Here is a 19,318-nt window from a genome sequence, read left to right on the forward strand (position 1 = left end):
ATTACAATTATAAATGTTACAAAATTTACTGTAACCTGTTTGCTGATACCCTTATCCAAAATGGGGAAGGTCAGTATCTGTGAATTGAGTAATCATAATCAACCTAGAAACCACAAGCTACTGTAAAGAGACAACAAGACAATGATAATCAATGAGGTTCAATTCTGGAGCTTTGTTAATAGATTGGAAGCGATACAGAAGGCCTTCTTTTTTGTTCAGTTCCTCCATTACTGTAAGATTCACTTATTTTTCTATCAAACCAGAAGTTGCTGCTTCATTGCCCTGTTTTATTTTATTTTATTTCTTGATTACCAATGTGCTAGACTGACAAACGCATGAACAATTCACTCTTTGCACTGTTGTTTTCAAAAATACAACTGACTGTCTGACTGTCGTTTCATTGCTTCTGCATTACTGTTATCCTGACAGATTAACCTGTCACATAGTTAGCTTGGTCGTGGATGGACAGTTTGGTGGTAGTGAAGATATCGCAGCTTGCCTCATTGCTCTTACTGGGTAACACTCTCTTGCCCAGTCAGTGTGTATAAAGACAGTTCTTACAGTAACAGGAGCAGCCTATTCGGTCGCAATGGATACATAAGCATGAAATCCAACAGCGGCTGTAAATGCCTGCAGGCCGTAGCATGCTGCTTACCTGGGTGGGGTATTCTGTCTCCTTTATCGACGGATTCTACCCCATGGTTTAGCCGATTGTTGAATGGCCTGCCGCAGCTAACAGAGAAAGAGCAGACGAACACCGACACATTCAGAAGAGACATGCTGACACATCCTGATCCACGTCTCTCCTTCTATCTCCTCTTCTCTCTCTGTTGATAACTGGAGGTTGTTCCTGTTCTCTCAGTAGAGACTGATGAATCGACACACACACAAATGAGCGCACACATGCACACACATATGAGACACTAATATCTCCTGTCTCATTCAGCAACACTTTTTAGTTTATAGCTAAGCTCCATCAAGTCACTCCAAGCTCCCTATGTATGTTTGTGGTATGTGTTATGGTTGGGCCAATATGGGTTTTTGAAAGCTGATGCTGATCGTCTTTGATTGAACCTTTCAATTGCTGATATTTTGCACAGATATTCATTATCTTTAAATCTGAACATTTTCATGCCAAAACTAAACCTCTCCACTGAAACCCAGGGAAATACTAAAATAAAATAAAATAAAATAAAAACATATTTATGTGTGGAATTGCCTATCAAAATGTAACTTTTGAATTAATTCATAAGGGCAACCAGTGTAGTATTGATTAAATAAATCAAAATAGAACTAATAAATAAAGTTTGAGCACGTATGTAGTATGTGTGAGTGTCTGTGTGTGTGTGTGTGTGTGTGTGTGTGTGTGTGTGTGTGAGTGTGTGTGTGTTGGCACGTACGTTACCTGCTGCAGAGTGTTGGAGGCCTCCAGTGGGGGGTGGTGGAGCTCGGGGCGCTCTGGCTGTGAGTTAAGGCTCTGTGGTGGCTCCTGGGGGCCACAGAGCCGGGGTCCCGCTCTGTCAGGGGGCCGGCGACCTCCGGCAGCTGCACTGAAAATGTCTTGACAGTGGGGCTGGACACCGGGGTCCCCTGGGTGGGAGGAGACGGGCACGGAGAGCCCAGAGGTGATATGTTGGAGGGGGGGAAACCTGGAAAAGAGAGGGACACTGTTGCTTTATGGAAATGACTGGCTCTGATGTTCTGGATGCTTCAAATAAGATTTTTTTAAGGAACTGAGTGTTCAATGACTTTTGTATACAGTAGCCAAGGGTAAGAGTAATTGTAACTAATTACAATTACTCTCATTACTGTAATTGAGTAGCTTTTTGTGTAAATGTATCCTTTTTCAGTACTTTTTGAATCTGTAGTTTAACTTTTAAGTATGTGTTGACTTAAGTATTGTACTTTGCTACATTTTGAATCACATCCAGTACAGAGTGCACTTTGTTTTGCATCAGAAACTGGCCAGTTATAAATTGGCCAAATGTGGAGCCATTTGCAGTGAACGGTCCATCAGTCAAGAAGAGTAAAGTAATCTGGGTTTACTTTTATATAACTTCTTTTCTCCCAGTTAAAAGAATGTAGTTTGAACTGTCCTCTCGGCCTTTTAGCATTGCATAGAAAAGATCACATGTAACAATGTTCTCTTTTGTTAAAAGAAACTCAGTAACTTTTACTGAACACATTTTAAATAAGCTATTTTTTTACTTTTACCTAAGTAGATTTTTATACAAGTAATTTTACCTGTACTCAAGCCTTTCTGTCACATGTTCATTCACACGTGCGCCCGCGCACACACACATACACACACACACACACACACACACAGACCTGGTCTTCCCAGTGGTTTGCTGTAGAGGTGGTTGGAGGTGGCAGAGGCGGCACAGGAAGCAGACATGGAGCGGCTCTTAGAGATGGTCAGCATCACAGAATTGTTCCATGATTCACTGGTTCAACATAATGAAACAGACAATGAGATAAATAAAAATGTCTCACAGACCTCTTTTGTCAAATGTTCAATCCCAGTGGTACAAGCTTAAAACAAAACACGTTTTTGAATGGTCAGTTCCAACTACTGACCTATTGAACATTACCTGTCTGTGGTGTGTTTGATGCTGGCTGAGCGGTCTCGGCGTACCGGCCCTGGCTCGATGGTGGGCAGCCCTGTGGCCGAGGTGGTGGTGGTCCAAGTTGATGAGATCCTCCTCAACAGACCTGGGGGCAAGCTCCGCCTGAGACGCTGCAAACACATGTACACACACACACACACAGTAGTTTCACCGAGTGCCAAGGCCTTGGATGGAATGCAACAAGCAAGTGGATTTGCAACAAAATGCCACTAAAAGCTGCATCTTATTGGATACTTCTTCAAATAAATTTATAAATTATTTTAAACATGTCTAACATGAACAACTGGCTTTGAAATCAACAACATATAAGATATAATCTATATAGCATTACTTGTACTGTTCATATGTCTTCAGTATATAACTTTAGTCATGATAGTTCTTATACTGTTTGAACACAGATGATAGAAGAATGTCTGTATGTCATTAGGGACTGAAGAGTTAAAACAATGTCGCTAGAATGATATCAATCCTGCAGTTCAGGCCTGACTATCTACAGGTGTATGTAAGCATGGTGGTCGTTCAGAAAATGAGATGACAGGCGTGATTGACAGAAAGCCAGGGGAATGGTATGAAATGGAATTTTTTTAGACTTTGTTGAAAATGATGGTGCCTAGATATTCCCTTCTGGGCACTACAAGCTGACAAGTGTGGACAACGCTTTACACTGAGGTATGAAAAAAAGTAATGGAAAATTTGAAAGGTTTTACACACATCCAAAATGCTCTACATAGGAGCAAACAAAAACAGCAATCAAATCAAGAAAAGAGGATTGTCCATTAACTGTAGGTGACCAAAACCATGTTTGGTTGAAATGTTATTGTCACAGTTTTACTTCAATAAATTTTACTTTTTGGGAGCATTGAAAAAAACATTAATCTAGGAGGCTGCCATATTTGTTCTCTCGGCCCATTCCTGTATTTTTCAGAAGCATATGAGAGATAGAATGGTAAGCAGAAGGGAGAGTTGCTAGTTTCCCCTGTGGTGTCAGTCTATCCAGTGTTGTAGATTTTGTTGTAAAGCCATGAGCTAAACCCAGTTATTTGTCAGTTGGTATTTTATTGCAGTTGGTTTGTTATTCTATCAGGGTCACGCACACAAAAACAACACACACACACACACACACACACACACACACACACACACAGAATCTGACATCCACAAGCACATAAACAGAGATGCAGCCTGACAGGCCGTTGAGTGTGCCGTGTGAAGCTCATGGGGTGAGAGTGGGATATAGAGGGCAGCAGAGTATCAAATGTCTCATGCTATTGAGGAAAAACATGTCCATCCCTCTCTGCCTGTTCACTTCTTAGGCAGAAAACCACACACATGCATAAAGACACATCTACATATTTGCCGTGCACACGCACACGACACTTCTATGCTATACTTCTCTCCTTTGGTGAGGGAGGAAATCTAACCAAAAGATCTACAATAGTGTGTGTGAAATTCAGAGAGAAATTCAGTGATCAAAAGAGAATGACAGTCTAATATCCCAGTAATATGGTGTGATTGGCGGTGTGAGCGCTAGCGCAGTTCACAGGTCAACCTTTTCCAAAATAATTGAAGTGAGCAGGAATCGGTTCTGGAGTTCCAAAAAGGGAAAAAAGTAACCATAAAATTACTCTGAACAGCTCAAGCATAATCCAAGTGTTCTGAAGCCAAACGATTGCAATGTGAGTCCAAAAGACCTATATTTACACCAGTATTTAGCACGAGTCTTCACTAAAACTGTTGATTTCAGAATTGCATTCTACTCAACGTGAACATACGTCCCTTCCCCATTTCCCTGTGTACACTCTTACGCAGAGGTCTACGTCACACAAACAGAAAGAGCACTTGACTTTCAAACAAAGAAATAAAAATGTCCGATGACTTCGATAGAGAAAAGGAACATACAGTTGTTTGCCCTTTCTGGAACTCTAAAGAACCAATTCCAGGTCATTTCGGTTGTTTTGGAGAAGGCTGACAGAGCTGTGCTAACTAACTCCTGGGTGAGTAAATAATGACAAAATGTTTTTGGGTGAACTATTGGACAAATCTATGCAACAGAAGAGTGTTCAATGTTTGGGAATGATGCTAAAGACTAGACAGAGCCAGAGTTAGAATGCCAACCAGGACTCAGAATGGCTGCAGTTGCACTGTGGTTGGTACATCAAATGAAAGCTCTCCGAATGTCTTTGTTGAATAAAAAGAAAATTATTAAAACCATTGCCAAAAGTAAAAAACAAAAAAAACAACAGTAAAACCAAACTAAAAACTAAAGTTAAAATTTTAAACTGGACTTTACCAAGAAGAGCCAAAGTATTTTACTCTCCAGTAAAGTTGGTCAAAAGTTGACTAACAAATTCACTTTAATCATCCCAATTTATGATTACCATTATGTAACTGCTGTTTCTGTCCTTAGTTCAGAGCAGCACAAATGCTGTACAACGGCACAAGCGAGCCGAATCACCAACTTTAACCCATTGCCACACACAGACCCACAAATCCCCCAATGAATGAGGCGGCATCTCATTGAGTTCCACTAGATGGGCTGAGCAGTGGAGTGTGCTCAGGCAGTGTTTAAGCTGCTAGTCACTTTCCTGGTAGGCTATCCTGCATAGCATCACACGCTTTATTTAGTTTCCCTGCCGTCTTAAGTGCCTGCATACATTTTGAAGCACCGGCCTTGTAAAACATTAAAAAGCCCTCTGGAAGCCTGTGCGTCATTGTCAGCTACATTAGGGCCCCGTGCCACGCCAGCACCGAGGGGTGAAATGGGGATGATGTATGCAGGGTGAGGTACACCTGTGTGTGTGTCTGTCTGTCTGTGTCTGTGTGTGTGTTTGTGTGCGTGTGTGTGTGTGTGTGTGTGTGTGTGTGTGTGTGTGTGTGTGTGTGTGCACATGTGTTTATCAAACCCCTTGCACTTGCTTTCAATACAAGCATTTGCTCTCTGGATAATATGAGTGTATTTGTGTGTGTGTGTGTGTGTGTGTGCGTGTGTGTGTGCGTGTGTGCATTGTCCTCAGTCCTCAGCATTCTTTTGTTTTGAAATTGTAAATCAGTCATTGTATATTACATCAAACCCATCAAGACAGACACAAGAACTTTTTCAGAACACCTACCTTTGGAATGGCCAGCTTCTCTGCTTTTTCGGGCCCCTCCTCGGAGTCAGAGCAGGTGTGTGTGTCTGCAGGGATGCGAGGCCGGTGCAGCGGCTGGAGGCTGATCTGGGTGCTGAGGAGGTTGCTGACGGCCTTCAGAGAGCTGCAGGTGTTAGGGGGCAGCGAGGGGTCCGCCAGCAGGTCTGAGATCAGCCCATGGGCCTCACCCATCACCGCAATGTCCACTGTCACACTGGTGCCCGAAGACTATAGACAGAGAGAGAGAGACAGAGAGAGGAAGACAGAAAGGAGGAGAGGGAGACCGAGACGCAGGAAGGGAGTGAGGCAGGAAAGGAAACAAAGAGGAGGGAGGGAGAAGGATAGAGAGAGAGAGAATAATGGAGAGGAGAGAAAGAGAAAAAAAGAGAGATTGTCATTCTTTACTCATCTTTTCTGCCGTAAAGCAATGATGATGCGGTGAACAGACGTCACACCACACTGACGCACGTAGCTCCTTTATCTCTACACCTGACAGAGTGTGTTTGTGTGTGTATTGGGGACAACGTGTGTATGTGTGTGGTGTGTGTGTGTCTTTTTACAAAGTGAACACACCTTTCACAGTCCCAAAAAATGATTTGCTGTTACATCCGGTCAGTTGTTGTACTGTATATCAATAGCTCAGTCTGTCGATTTGAAGGTCTGAAAATGTGATCTAACTAATTAACTGAAACAAAAACAAAGCCAGTAGCGGGATGACAGCGGTTCAATAGAATGCTGCAATTATGGATCAGAGGGTTAAAACAACAAAATTGAACAAAACTGTTGTCCATTATCTAGATCGAACTCATGGCTTAAGATAAAAAATCAGGTGTTTGCATCCCTGTGTCACATGACAAATTCCACTGAATGTTCTTGGCATCTTGAGTTGAATGGATGAATATAAAGTCTTGGGAGTAAAAAAGTAAGACACACAGAATCCGTTTTTTCTTTCTATATTTGGCTGTCCATGCTAGACGACCCTAACTCTAACGCTGAGGCAGGTAGAGCCCTAACTCTATTGACTGATCAGCCCAAAGGCTCATTCATGTCAAAGGTCAATCAGGTGGTGTCAGAATATTTATAATGGATTCCACCTGTCACTGTCAACATGTGCTAATCAGTTCCTCCTCAGCTGATAATCCATTTCCTCACACTCCACGCACACGCAGAGACACACACATGTATGTGTATGCATATGCGCATGCACATACAGTATGTGTGTGCTCTATGCAGTGAACTCAATCCATATAATAGAATCAGAAGAAGCTAGAGAAAGCTGGTGAATAAAAGAGAGAAGGGGTAGATAAAGTAGAATCTGGGCATAATTCACAAATCCTGCAGCAGTGAAAAAAGGTGGACTCATACTCATGAGTGATTATTCATACATGCGCATGAAAGCAATCGAAAGAATATCTGGAAAGATGATTTCCGAGACAATTTTAGACTGCTTGGGCCTGCATAATTCAATTTATTTATAAGCTTTGGCTTGGTATTGCACCAGGTATTTCAGTCATTTGAAAGACTTCCTTTTGAAAGGATGGTGGCGGTGGTGGGGTGTGTCTGTGTGTGTGTGTGTGTGTATGTGTGTGGGTGTGGGTGTATGTGCACGCGTCTTTGAGGAGTGTATGAGATGAACATGCTAACAGAGCTCAGTGAACATTAGCCACTTGCTAGCGTAAGAGCAGCCAGACATGCAAACTCCCCGTGATGTTTTCTGCTCTTCTGCTCCTGCTCTGCTCCTCCATCCTTCTCTCCCCCACTGTGTCAACTCACTAAGCAAATGAGCTCACATGATCGCTCCACCCATAAGCCCTCGCTCTCCCATCTGCCTGCCCCCCTGCGGCTACTACGCTTGACGGCTGACAACAACCTATACTTTTGCCACGCTGTTTATCTATTCCTAACTTTTTTCACTCAGTTGTGGTTTCATTGCATGTTTTTTCATCTCCTGAGAGTTGTCTGTCCTGCAAAGATTACTCCCACTATGAAATATTAAACTTGCCATACCGTATTTTACATGCTATTCGATCCCTAAGGGATCATAAAGAAATTTAGCACGAAAATCATCAGATCCTTCCACACTATTTTTAGATCATTATGCCAAGTTACGACATGTTGAGCTCAATCCTTCTTGTTTACAGTTGTACATCTTCCCTGATTTCTTTTTTTTTTTTTTTACCATACAAACAAAATAAACAACTAAATATTGTATATTCAACATGAAGGTGACAGAGGGACAAGGAAATTGTTTCTGTATACACACAATGGAATAAGAAAGAGATTGAATGAAATAATGAAGCGATAGCATGGGAGAATGGCTAAACAGCTTTCTTTTCCCTGACTCTCTCTCTCGCTCTCTTACTTCAACCTGTCATTCAACTCAACTCCATTCTGACAGAAAGTGTTATGTGTCATGTTTTCATTTTGTTATTTCATTTTATCTCTTACTCATAGCTATTGTGTGGGGTAGAGCTGACTCTAAGATAGGAAGTGAGAAAGACAGGGACGGATGAGGGGCGAAATAGAAAAAAAGCAAAAACAGCAGAACCACCCTACTGTATGCAAACAAAGTGACAGATGATTCTCATAATTTGCTTCCTTAAACACATCGTATTAGCTCCTCAAACATGTCGGGGCTGTGATGAGATGAGCAAACGCACCAACCACATAGGAAGAGAGTTTCCTGGAAGAGCGCTCCGATCGGATGTGTATGTGTGTGCATGCATGCGTGTGTATATGTGTGTATGGGTGAGTGTGCATGTGTCACCTCAACCTGAACAAAACCCATTAGGCCACTCCAGAGCTTTATGACATCCTGCTATTGTGACATTCACCCATTACCTGGCAGTAATGGACTCTGTTCAGCTAATGTCAGAGAGAGACAGAGAGAGACAGGGAGCGTGTGTGCATGTGTGTGTGTGTGCGTTTGTGCGTATGTGTGTGTGTGTATTTTGTGTGCGTGTGTGTGTGTGTGTGTGTGTGTGTGTACTGCAACTGTTTTTATAATTTTATGGACAGAATTGGCAATTTTCTCTGTTAGAATTCACATACTGAATTTCCCAGGTATTTTAGCATGCTACCTCAGGTGTTAAAATTGATTAAAAAAAAATGTGTGTGCGTGTATTTGCGAGCACATTCAGTGTGATGTGTGCAAAAGCATTTGAGCCGATCAAGTGCTACAGAGAGCTGTTCAAGTAGAGAGAGAGAGAGCAGAGGCAAGGCAAGGGAGAAGGTTATCGATCCCTTCCAGCATAAAGGCCCATAGGAAACAGCAGGGAGAAGAGACGGTCAATGAGTACATCGACACCGGACACACACACACACACACACACACACACACACACACATGCATGCACACAGGCACATATGTATACACACACACACACACAGGCATGCACCAGAACAACCCCTTGGGATCAGGCTGTCAATACAGTAATGTGCAACTGATTGAACAGTTTCAGGGTAATACATGCTGCACACTAAAGCTGGGCCATAATCCCTCACCAAATGCGGTGCACTGTAACGGAACACAAGATTAAACACTGCCTATGATGATGCACACAGATAAGCAAAATAAGATCTGGGCGGGTACACAACAAGCTTCTAAGAATAGGAGTACTGATCTGGGATCACTGGTCAGGTCACACAACATCATCAACTTTAAGAGGTAAACTGATGTCAGTTCAGAGTAAGTTGGGCATTCGGACGAATACATAGGGGAGGGCAGTGGACTGAATCCATAGTCCATGAAACTCAAAGGGGGAAGCACACACAGGGACAAAAAATACACTCAAGTCCGCGCACACCGTGTGTGCATGGATGATTACAAAGGGGATCGGCAATATATGCAAGGACGAATGATTGACAGGAGGGTGTACGCTACTGCCCAACTCTAGTTCAGAGCTCATTCCAGAGGAGTAGCGATGCCACCGATATCAGTTTTTCACTGCTGATATTGACTAATAGACAATAATGGCACTGACGATTGCTCTCTCTTTCCTCCCATTCCCTGTTCCTCCTCCTCTTCCTCCATATCCGCTACTTCCCTCTGTTTCAGTTTTCTCTCTCTACCCCCATCCCCCCAGCTCTCTCCTGAGAGACAGTTAAGAGATATGGAGGCAGATCAGGCATAAAGGAAGTACTGGGCAGATGGTGAGAGAGAGATAGAGAGAAAGAGACAGAGAGTGAGAGATAGAATATGAGAGAGAGAGAGAGAGAGAGAGAGAGGAGAGAGAGAGAGAGAGAGAGAGCAAGAGAGGGAGGAGTTGAGCTGAGTCCACAGGCAGGCCATGGCCAGTCAAGTGAAAAAGAGAACAGCTCACAGACCAGCTGAGCTCCTCCATAGTCTAATCTAGAACAACTGTAAATACTACAGCACTACAGTTCTGATCCACCCATTGTTTCTGTACTACTACAACAACAATAGTACAGAAACGTGAAGGAAACCTGTATATCTATACCTTTCCCTTGTTGAAGATTATAATTAATGGGGAACTCAGTAAGGATTTTCCATACTGTTTAGTCCACAAACTAATGACTCTCTGTCTGAAACAGAACAGACTTCATATGGTGTCTATATAACACCTATTGGGCAATTGGAATAAAGTTCCAAACCATTCAAATTGTGAACTAAGAACGTCAAGAAGCTTTGGGGTATTTCAGAACATTTTTGAATCTCCGGTGCAATTTCTCAAAAATTAAAATATGGATGGGCAGTTCTCATGCAGAACTTCAGTTCTCCTGCTACTGAACAACAGCTTATAGATCAGTGAAGCTAGACACTTTTGGTCGCTAATTTCAATTGCAGAAGTAGCCAACAATGCATGCCAGAGGCCAAGATGTCCTGGATACAGGAGAATGATAATGGATTGTAGAATAGAAGCTTCTCACAGTTTCAAGCCCATGAACATTTCAGATTCACAATAGTTGCTCAATTGTTTCAATAAAGGATACTATAATCCCAAACAAACGTGCACATTGATTTGTCAATTTACGAGGTGTAAGGAGTGTGGGCTAGCTGAACTGTGAGTTACTTTTTCGTTGCGTCTGTGAGTTATTAATGAAGGTCCATGAACTCCTTTGACCACCATGTATTTGTAACCGTGTTATTTTTCATTGAGTCTACCTTTCTCACATGTTCACAATATGTAAATGTCAACCCCAAATCAATAAATATTGATGCAATTGTTCATTATGTGTGAGAAGATAAGGAAACTATGCAACCTTTGGATGATGTGCTGGGATCTATCTTGAGATAACACTTTGCTACCCAGCTCAAGACACCTTCAACAAACAATAACCATTTGAGAACAATACTGACATTAGATCTCTCAACATTGGCTTCACTCTCCAACTTATGAACAGCAGTCTCTCACATAATTGCCCTAAAAACCAGGCTGTATCAAGAGGCTTAATTTAGACATTGCTTCAAGTTGTCCCATTTTAATCGTCACGTCATCACTGATTAAATGGCTGTTTCTCTTTTTTTCTGCACACATGGATGGGCACACACACCCATACAGACATGCACATTCAGGCACAGGCATACACACCGGGACACACAGAGGGGAGAGAGGGGAGAGAGTTCAATTAAGCCTAATACTGAACCTGTTTGGGAGGATGTGTAGTGTCCTGATGGCGTCCCATGATACTTGCTGAGTGCCTCCTCTGCATTATTTGTGTCCAATCTGAACCAAATCAGTCAATCCCAACCTTTCTATCTAGATTCCTGTGGATGACACAAAAGCCTTGCAATCTCTTCCCTTATTTTAACCCTAGTTCAAACGTCACTGTTGTTGTAAGAGTTGAGTCTCTCTCCAAAGCAGGCTGACATTTCAGTAGTGTTGCACATAAACGCTTCCTCACCCTCTTCTCTCCTCTGCTCTTCTCTTCTGCCTCACAGGCTACAAACGCACACTCACCACCACGAACCTCCCCCTGCCCTCTCACCCGCCCCTGCTTCTGCATCTGCCAATTGCGAATAATCGCAGGTGCTTCAGGGATGGGAAGACCTACAGTATACAGGAATCAGTTGTATTGAAGTTACCTGGTTGCTAGGATACATCAGGGCAAAGATCAAAGTGACTCGTCTATGGACCATAAAATAGTTGTTCGGGGCTCAGTTGGCCAGAGTAATACTACGCCCACTACTTGTCAAGTGTTTCCTGTGATGGCTGTTGATGCATGACAACCAAGCAGCGAGTAATGTGCATTATCAGAACATTGCTTTCCACATCAGGAAACTGAGGTACTTATTGATTCATTAAAAGTCTATTGTACAACGCAGATGCAGGTTTTGTTGTTGGCTAAAGGACCAATAGCTGCAATGTATTACATCTTTCAAATGTTAACAGAGGTGCTGTTCCAGATACAACAATAATAGCTTTATATGGCACTAGTACACAGTTGCAAAGCACATAACAGTAAAAAATGAAAACAAAAAAACAAACTCCACAAAACTTCACAAAAGCAAGGTGGAAAACAAGGTGAGAATATAACAGCAAGGGAAGAAACATAAAAGTAAACCATGAAAGTGAAGTAAAAAAAAAAATGAACGGTCATTACATAAATTCAAGTCTATAAAAATGAGTTATAAGAGGTGATTTAAAAGATGATATTGATTTAGCCAGCCTAAGCTCATTGGGCAGGCAATTCGAAAGTCTAGGAGCCCTGATGGCAAAAGTCCAATCACCTCTTGTTTTTACACTTTCTACACTTTGGAAAAGCCAATAGTGAACTGCCCGAGGACATCAGGCTACAATCCGGCTCAGATCCGGCCCCATCTATGCCTTCAACAAAAGTGATCAGTAAAAGTTTAAAATAAGTTCTTAAGCTAACAGATAATCCATGTAAAGATGCTACATTTGGGGTGATGGGGTCTTGTCTTTTTGTTCCACTAAGAATCCTTGCTGCTGCATTTTGTACAAGCTGGTGATGAGACTTTTGGCTGAAGCAATAATGCAAGGAGCTGCAGTAGTCTAAGTGAGAAGAGATAAAGGCATGGATGACTTTGTCCAGATCACTAACGGTTAGAATCTGCTTAATTTTGAAAATATTCCTCAGTTCAAAGAAACAAGATTTCTAGATACTGGCTTTACACTGGCAGACACAGTAACTAATTCTTGATTAATCATTTTAATGAAGTTCTTCATTAAGTTGTAGAAAGTAGTAGAAAAGTAGTAGAAAATTCTGTGACATTCAGCACTTTATATCTGTGAGGTTATTTATGAGAGTTGCTAGACTATTAGTGTCTCTGAGTGTTATAGGCAAGCCTAATTCTGTGTTGTTGGCATAACAGTGAAAATTTATGTTATGTTTGTGTATAATTATGTCCAGGGTGGAAACATGTAGATGTAGAATAAGATGGGACCCAGGATTGAACCCTGTGGAACCCCACATGTAATGTCTCCTGAGGATGTGGATAACTTGCCTATGGTGACTTAAAATGTTCTGTTGGAAAGGTAGGAGTTGAACCAGTGGGGAGTTAGTTCCTGAGACCAACCCATTTTCTCAAGTGATTTAATAAAATGGCATGGTCTAGCATCAGTCTAGATGATTTATAATCAAACATTCCACAGTATCTGCTGCTAGAAAAACGTCATTGATCAGTCTCAGTGCTAAGATTAGAATTACTCAAAGATATTATTTTGACTCATAAAAGATATCAGTTGGGTTGAGACTTGGAGTCAAAGGGTCAAAGGGTCAAGACTACGTTTCTTGAAGAGGTTGAATCACTGCATGTTTATCACTAGAAGCAAAAAACAGTGGCCAGAGAGTAAGGGTGGAAAGACCAATTCCTAGTGAATCGATTCAGGATGGGTTCACTTCACTCCCCCATGCTGAACCGACTGAACAAATGAATCACTCACGTCTGTTCACTCAGTCTGATACAGCAACTAAATGGTTGGTTCAGTCCAAAAGAAAGATGTCAATTCAGCAACTGAACTACTAACCCGTAGACTAGCAACTGAACTGCTGAACAAACTGAATGAATTGAAACAGTTCATCATAGCAGAATTACCAGCAGTGACAGACAGGGCCCTACCAGAGGGTGCGATTTGGAGTTTTACATCCTTCACTTTGTTTTGGTGAAGTATATTAAAATTGGCTGGAAGAGGGGCTAACAACTGAGTCTATAACAGAGTCTAGACCAACTGGGTCCCAATCCTCTTTGGATGGAGGCTATCTCACTTCGCTTCACCATTCTAACCAAGATATTAACATTGTTGACCCCAATGGAGGAGAAGTGGTCCTTGAGCCAATTATTAAAGCTATGCAGCCTAGCATAGCTTTCATGGTAGACTGACCACTATGTGTACAGGTGTGTGTGTGTGTGCGTGTGTGTGTGTGTGTGTGTGTGTGTGCACGCGCCCATGCTGTACTGTGAACAGAAGCATGAAGCTTTTGCATGTCACTTAGAAAAAATCCTAATAGACCCTCCTTGAGAGGCTAGACTCTGTGTACATCATATCATGTCAGTTCTTGGACTCTATAACGACTCTATATCCTCTGACTTTGGTTATGGAGCATGCTCCGTGACTGGAACGTCACAAGTTCAATCACTGTGACAGTTAGTATCCATCTTCACCAAAATGTTTAATCAAGCCAGAGATTGAAACCCTGCATAGCGCTCTGACCCCTCTGGGGTAGAGGTTGACTTGGGCCTGAAAAATCTCTGTCCAAAATAGCTATTAGTAAACCAAAATCTGGCTAAACCTTGAAACTGCTACTAAATTGCAAATAACTGTATTTTCACTATGAGGTGATATGCACATCCTCAGGAGCTAATCCTGTGGCCTGGTTCGAACATTACTTTAGCTTCACTATCATATCCTAATAGTACCAAAACGTCTTTGAGAGAATACAGCTACTGAATATGAGGAGCTTCAGGTACAGACAGTCAGCTTGACATCACTACCACAAAAATCAAACTTCTGGGTAGATAATTTTGCCATATTTATTCAGCAAAACAATCTTCAAATCTGAACACTGCTGGGCACTCAAACTACTTACAATATGTTGCTTACAAATCTTTCAGACCAATGAGTCAAGCACAATTGTTCCATAGCCATTGCAGTCAAATAGGTTTTCAAGCTGCAGCAAAAATGATGCCAAACACACACACACCCTTTCTCCTGTTGCCCTCTGAACTGCACTGACCTGGGATCCACTGACAGCTCTCTTGTAGTCCCATTCTGCCTGGCACATCATCTGGAGACAGAAGCACGTGAACAGAAGCTACTGTGAGACTAGTCCACTCCGTGACACTACAATAACCACTCAACTACCCGAGCACAGAGGCGCTTTTCTCTTCTGCTGTACCTCCTTTACTTCCTCCTCCCTCTGTCCCTCTAACTCTCTCCTCCAACCCATCTAAAAATAAAAGGAAAGCAGGCGCTGCTGATGAAGGAAAAGAAAAGAGCACACCACCCTCAACGCTGGAGGGCTGATCTACATACAGTAAACCTCCCCCACCGCCACCACCACCATCCCCGTCTATCTCTGCCCTCGCTGCACTGATTTTCCATTTTTGTTCAACAAGGGAAAGCTGTAATTCAATTTCACAGTCGGGCCGCGAGTTTGCGAGTGCCCTCCACGCGCTGCCTAATGGCTTTACCCCTGCTCCAACTTCATGGGTTCTAATTAGGAGACAGTAGAGAGAGAGCCCCCCTAGGCACCACTGGGGCTTGGTTTACTCCGTAACTGTATAAGACAAGGCTTGGAGAGGGTGATGAGGGTAAGAGGGAGGATGAAAGCGAGCAGGAAAAAAGTACGAGAGGAAGCTGGCAGCACCGAGCTTTGTTGACACCGCAAGGACTGTGTTGAGATTCCAGTGGACATGAAGCTTTCGTTCCAAAACAGAGTATAGGCGGAAAAGTGAGTTTTGTAAGGCAAAAATCCCTGGCGATGTAATAGTTGATGCATTGGTATAGATCAACAACCCTATCAAACCCTGCAGGTATATTATGATCAGTTTGTGCTATGGGACAGTAAAAATATTACTCATTGCACCATTTTCAATAAACTCTAAGCTCTAATGCCAATTATGACAAAACCTTAATAAGATAGCTGGGGTCTACCATCAGTACCTGGGATATTGAGGCGTGTATACACCTGATCCTGTTTACTGTTGGGTTCTTGCAGTCTATGTTGTCTCAGTTGCAGTTGCGATATTCTTTTTATTTCATATATACAAAAAAATATCTGTGCTTGGGATATGAAGATGCACATCAACAGCTAATCATCCATAAAACTGTAACCAGGATATGAGCTATTATGCATGCAAAATCACATTTTGAGACCAAGCGCTACATTGAGTGACTCTGTCTCTGACACATTACGCAACATTACGTAAAACTCTTGGCTGGCTCCCCTGATTGTTTCCGATTGAGTTGCAAAGTGGGATAGGATTATTTCAACGCTTCAGCTTTTCAATGGGGAGAAGAAACAGGGGGAAGGAGGTCGTCACTGGAAGATTCTTCATTTATTTATTCAACTCATCAATTTATGAGAGGGGAACTTTGTCTCTCTTTCTCTCTCTCTCTCTCTCTCTCTCTCTCTCTCTCTCTCTCTATTTTTCTCTCTTTATTTCTCCCTCTCTCTCTGTGTCTCCTATCCTCTCTCCCTCTCTCTCTCACTCCATTAATGGTTGAATGGATATGCTACATTAGTGGAAAGGTTGGAGTCACTCACTGTAACTGTAGTCAGTGCCTAAGTGAGGTGACTGGACACTACTACTGTGGACTTCCAGACTAAGCATCATGCACTACAGTTCCAATGTTTCCATACATGGGACTCGTTTTCGTGAATCAACGACACATGGCGCAGTCACTGGCGCACAGGACTGATGTTTGGTATTTTCGTGGCCAGAGATGGCGCAGTTGGAAACAGGGTGGGATTAGGAGGAATGTGTGGTAGGGGCTGACGTCATCATGACCAATCATTATCATCAATCACCAATCTTTAAATGTAGTGCACTCTGCGCCACGGCGCACTGAGCAGGCAGGCAGCACAAGTGCAAATCCAGGTAATCCTAGACACCAAAATTGCACTGCGCTGCTTGATCATTACAACACACCCCCTAGTGTGCCTCTTCTCCCCCTTCGGCGCAGTCAAGTTCACGGCGAGTCACCAAAATACAAAACCGGTACAGGCAAGAAAAAGACTTGTGTGCACTTGATGAAAATCCACGTCACATAGCCTGAAAGCCTGAAATAAGCCTTGAATCGCTCACCATCCAAACGAAGGTCCAGGAGCGGTGATATTCTCCGTACTCTTGGATTTTTGCTAAATCCTATACGGCCGACGCACAGTATCTATACGCCATGTCGTCATTCATTCAGTTTGTTTGTGATATGGGACATTCACTATCGAAACCACATATGTCATCAATCACCAAGCACCCCAATCATATCCCAACCTCATCCCAAACTGGACTCTGCCTTGTGTTTGATACCTTGATTTTATTACATTTTGACTAGTCATAATGTAATAAAAGATATCTTAAATTAACATTTTGACTAGTCATAATGTAATGAGAAATATCTTAAATTAGCATTTTAACAGGTCATAATGTAATTAGAGATATCTTAAATTAGCATTTTAACAGGTCATAATGTAATTAGAGATATCTTAAATGCTAATTTACAATATCTCTCATTACATTATGACTAGTCAAAATGCTACTTTAAGATATTTCAGATATCTGTAATGAGAACTACTGGAACTACCACTGCTAGACCTGTACTGCTGCAGCAGCTGTAGTAGTAGCAGCAGCAGCAGCAGTGTTGTTGCTTGCCACTACTGACTAATACCACCTGGCTTAACGGTACTGCTGCAGCAGCAGGAGCAGCAGCGGCAGCAGCGACCACATTCCCTGGAGCCCCTGGTAAAGCTCCTACTGTGGACTTTGACAAGGACCTACAACCCTACAAGATAAGATAAGATAGCACTTGATTAATCCCCTTGGGGAAATTCAGGGAAGCTTGCCTCCCCGTCGGAGAATTGAACCCCGGTTTCCTGCGTGACAGGCAGGGATACTAGCAACTATACTAACGAGGAGCACAAACTGTTTTGACTGGGTGGTGGATTTGCTGCAGCGGGAGGCGAACCGTGCCTCAACCGCGACCGCCAGACCACCATTTGTACTGGCTGGCAGGCTTAAGGCGAACCGCGTCTCTTCGTACCAACCACCAGCTCTTCAACGAACCGCCACTGCTAACCGCCAGACCACACCTTGGAGTGGCTGGCAGGTTGGTTTCAGCGGGACGTGAACCACGCCTCTTGGTACCAACCATCAGCTCTTCAATGAACCACGCTCACTAGCCGCCATGCCACCTGGTCTAAACTATCCAAATTCACTAGAAAAAAAAACTAAAAACTAAAAAAAAGCCGGTATGAGAGACGTGAGAGACACCACCAATCTGTTGTTCCTGCTCCATCTCTCTGGTGACGGTTTGACAGGGTTGGGATCATTTGAAGGGGTGTTTTCACAGGGTCCTAATTTCTCTCAGAAACACATTTCAGTGAACTATTATCTTAATATAAGAGAAAATTCCAGCCACGCCCATCAAGCGTCCAATAGCTACTGGTCTGAAATGAGGACCATGTAAAAAGGTTCCCAAAGAGAGCCTCTTGCCGCGGTCCAAGCAACAGCTGTTCCAGCACCCAGGGGAGTATACCTTACCGCTCTGTAAGGTATGAAGCTGAAGACCTCAAGCGGGGCTTTTTATGCCCTGAGCAGCTGCGACCAAACAGTCAGAATTCTGATTGTGATGTCATCAGTGCAGCTGAGACAGGCTCTGATTGGTAGAGCAGAGTCCAGCTCCATCCAATGATGTCATAATCGGTTAGAATGGTGAAGCAAAGCCGTGTTCTGATTGGTGGAGGAGAAACAGCGGGCCAAGCCGCTGATTGAATGCCAAAAATGAGTTTGGATTATTTGAAATGATATTTAGCCTATTACGTAGAACTTTTGGAGTAGGCTTGTATATGCATGCATTTAGAAGTCAAACTTTTCAAGACTAAAATAAGTCAAAATTGATGTGCAATTGGATGTCATATGCTTCTTAGGTGTGTGTGTGTGTGTGTGTGTGTGTGTGTGTGTGTGTGTGTGTGTGTGAGTGATAGAGGCCTAAGTGTTGTCTAACAGCCTTGAAGCATAAACACGCCACACGCCTTGATTGACTTGAGACTTGACTTGGACTTGCACCAAAATACATAAAAACAGCTCTGCTGTCTAATAGCTGTCTAATAACTTCATTAACATTTAGCACACACACACACACACACACACAATGTTATGGTACCTGCGGGGTGGGGTGGGAATAATAAACTGTTGAATAATTTGAATTGTATCAGTCTCAAGTTCTCATTAATTATCTTCTGAATTATATTGTAATGTGCTTTTACATTAGGTTGCTCTCATGCGACTTGGTAGATGTGAAAATGTAAGTTAATGGAGCATTAACGATCCACAATACAATGTTAGTGGTCTTTAAACAAGAGAATATAATATGTGTGCAGTCATGCACGTTTCATGTAGAATAGTTGGTTGTGTTG

The 19,318-nt window shown here is 42.6% G+C and overlaps 1 protein-coding gene across 1 annotated transcript in view; it reads right to left on the reverse strand.

Moving 5' to 3' along the window:
* The window catches only part of LOC139912766 (cGMP-inhibited 3',5'-cyclic phosphodiesterase 3A-like), a 60,845-nt gene that overhangs the window by 16,074 nt on the left and 25,453 nt on the right, over positions 1-19,318 (reverse strand). The window contains exons 2-6 of the mRNA XM_071900667.2: positions 5,741-5,986; positions 2,595-2,740; positions 2,332-2,447; positions 1,406-1,649; positions 656-732 (exon numbers count right to left, since the gene is read on the reverse strand). Of these exons, the coding sequence (XP_071756768.1) occupies positions 656-732; positions 1,406-1,649; positions 2,332-2,447; positions 2,595-2,740; positions 5,741-5,986 (829 nt within the window). The remainder of the gene's footprint in view (positions 1-655; positions 733-1,405; positions 1,650-2,331; positions 2,448-2,594; positions 2,741-5,740; positions 5,987-19,318) is intronic.

The sequence above is a fragment of the Centroberyx gerrardi genome, chromosome 6, assembly GCF_048128805.1.
Source record: "Centroberyx gerrardi isolate f3 chromosome 6, fCenGer3.hap1.cur.20231027, whole genome shotgun sequence".
Taxonomy (NCBI): Eukaryota; Metazoa; Chordata; class Actinopteri; order Beryciformes; family Berycidae; genus Centroberyx; species Centroberyx gerrardi.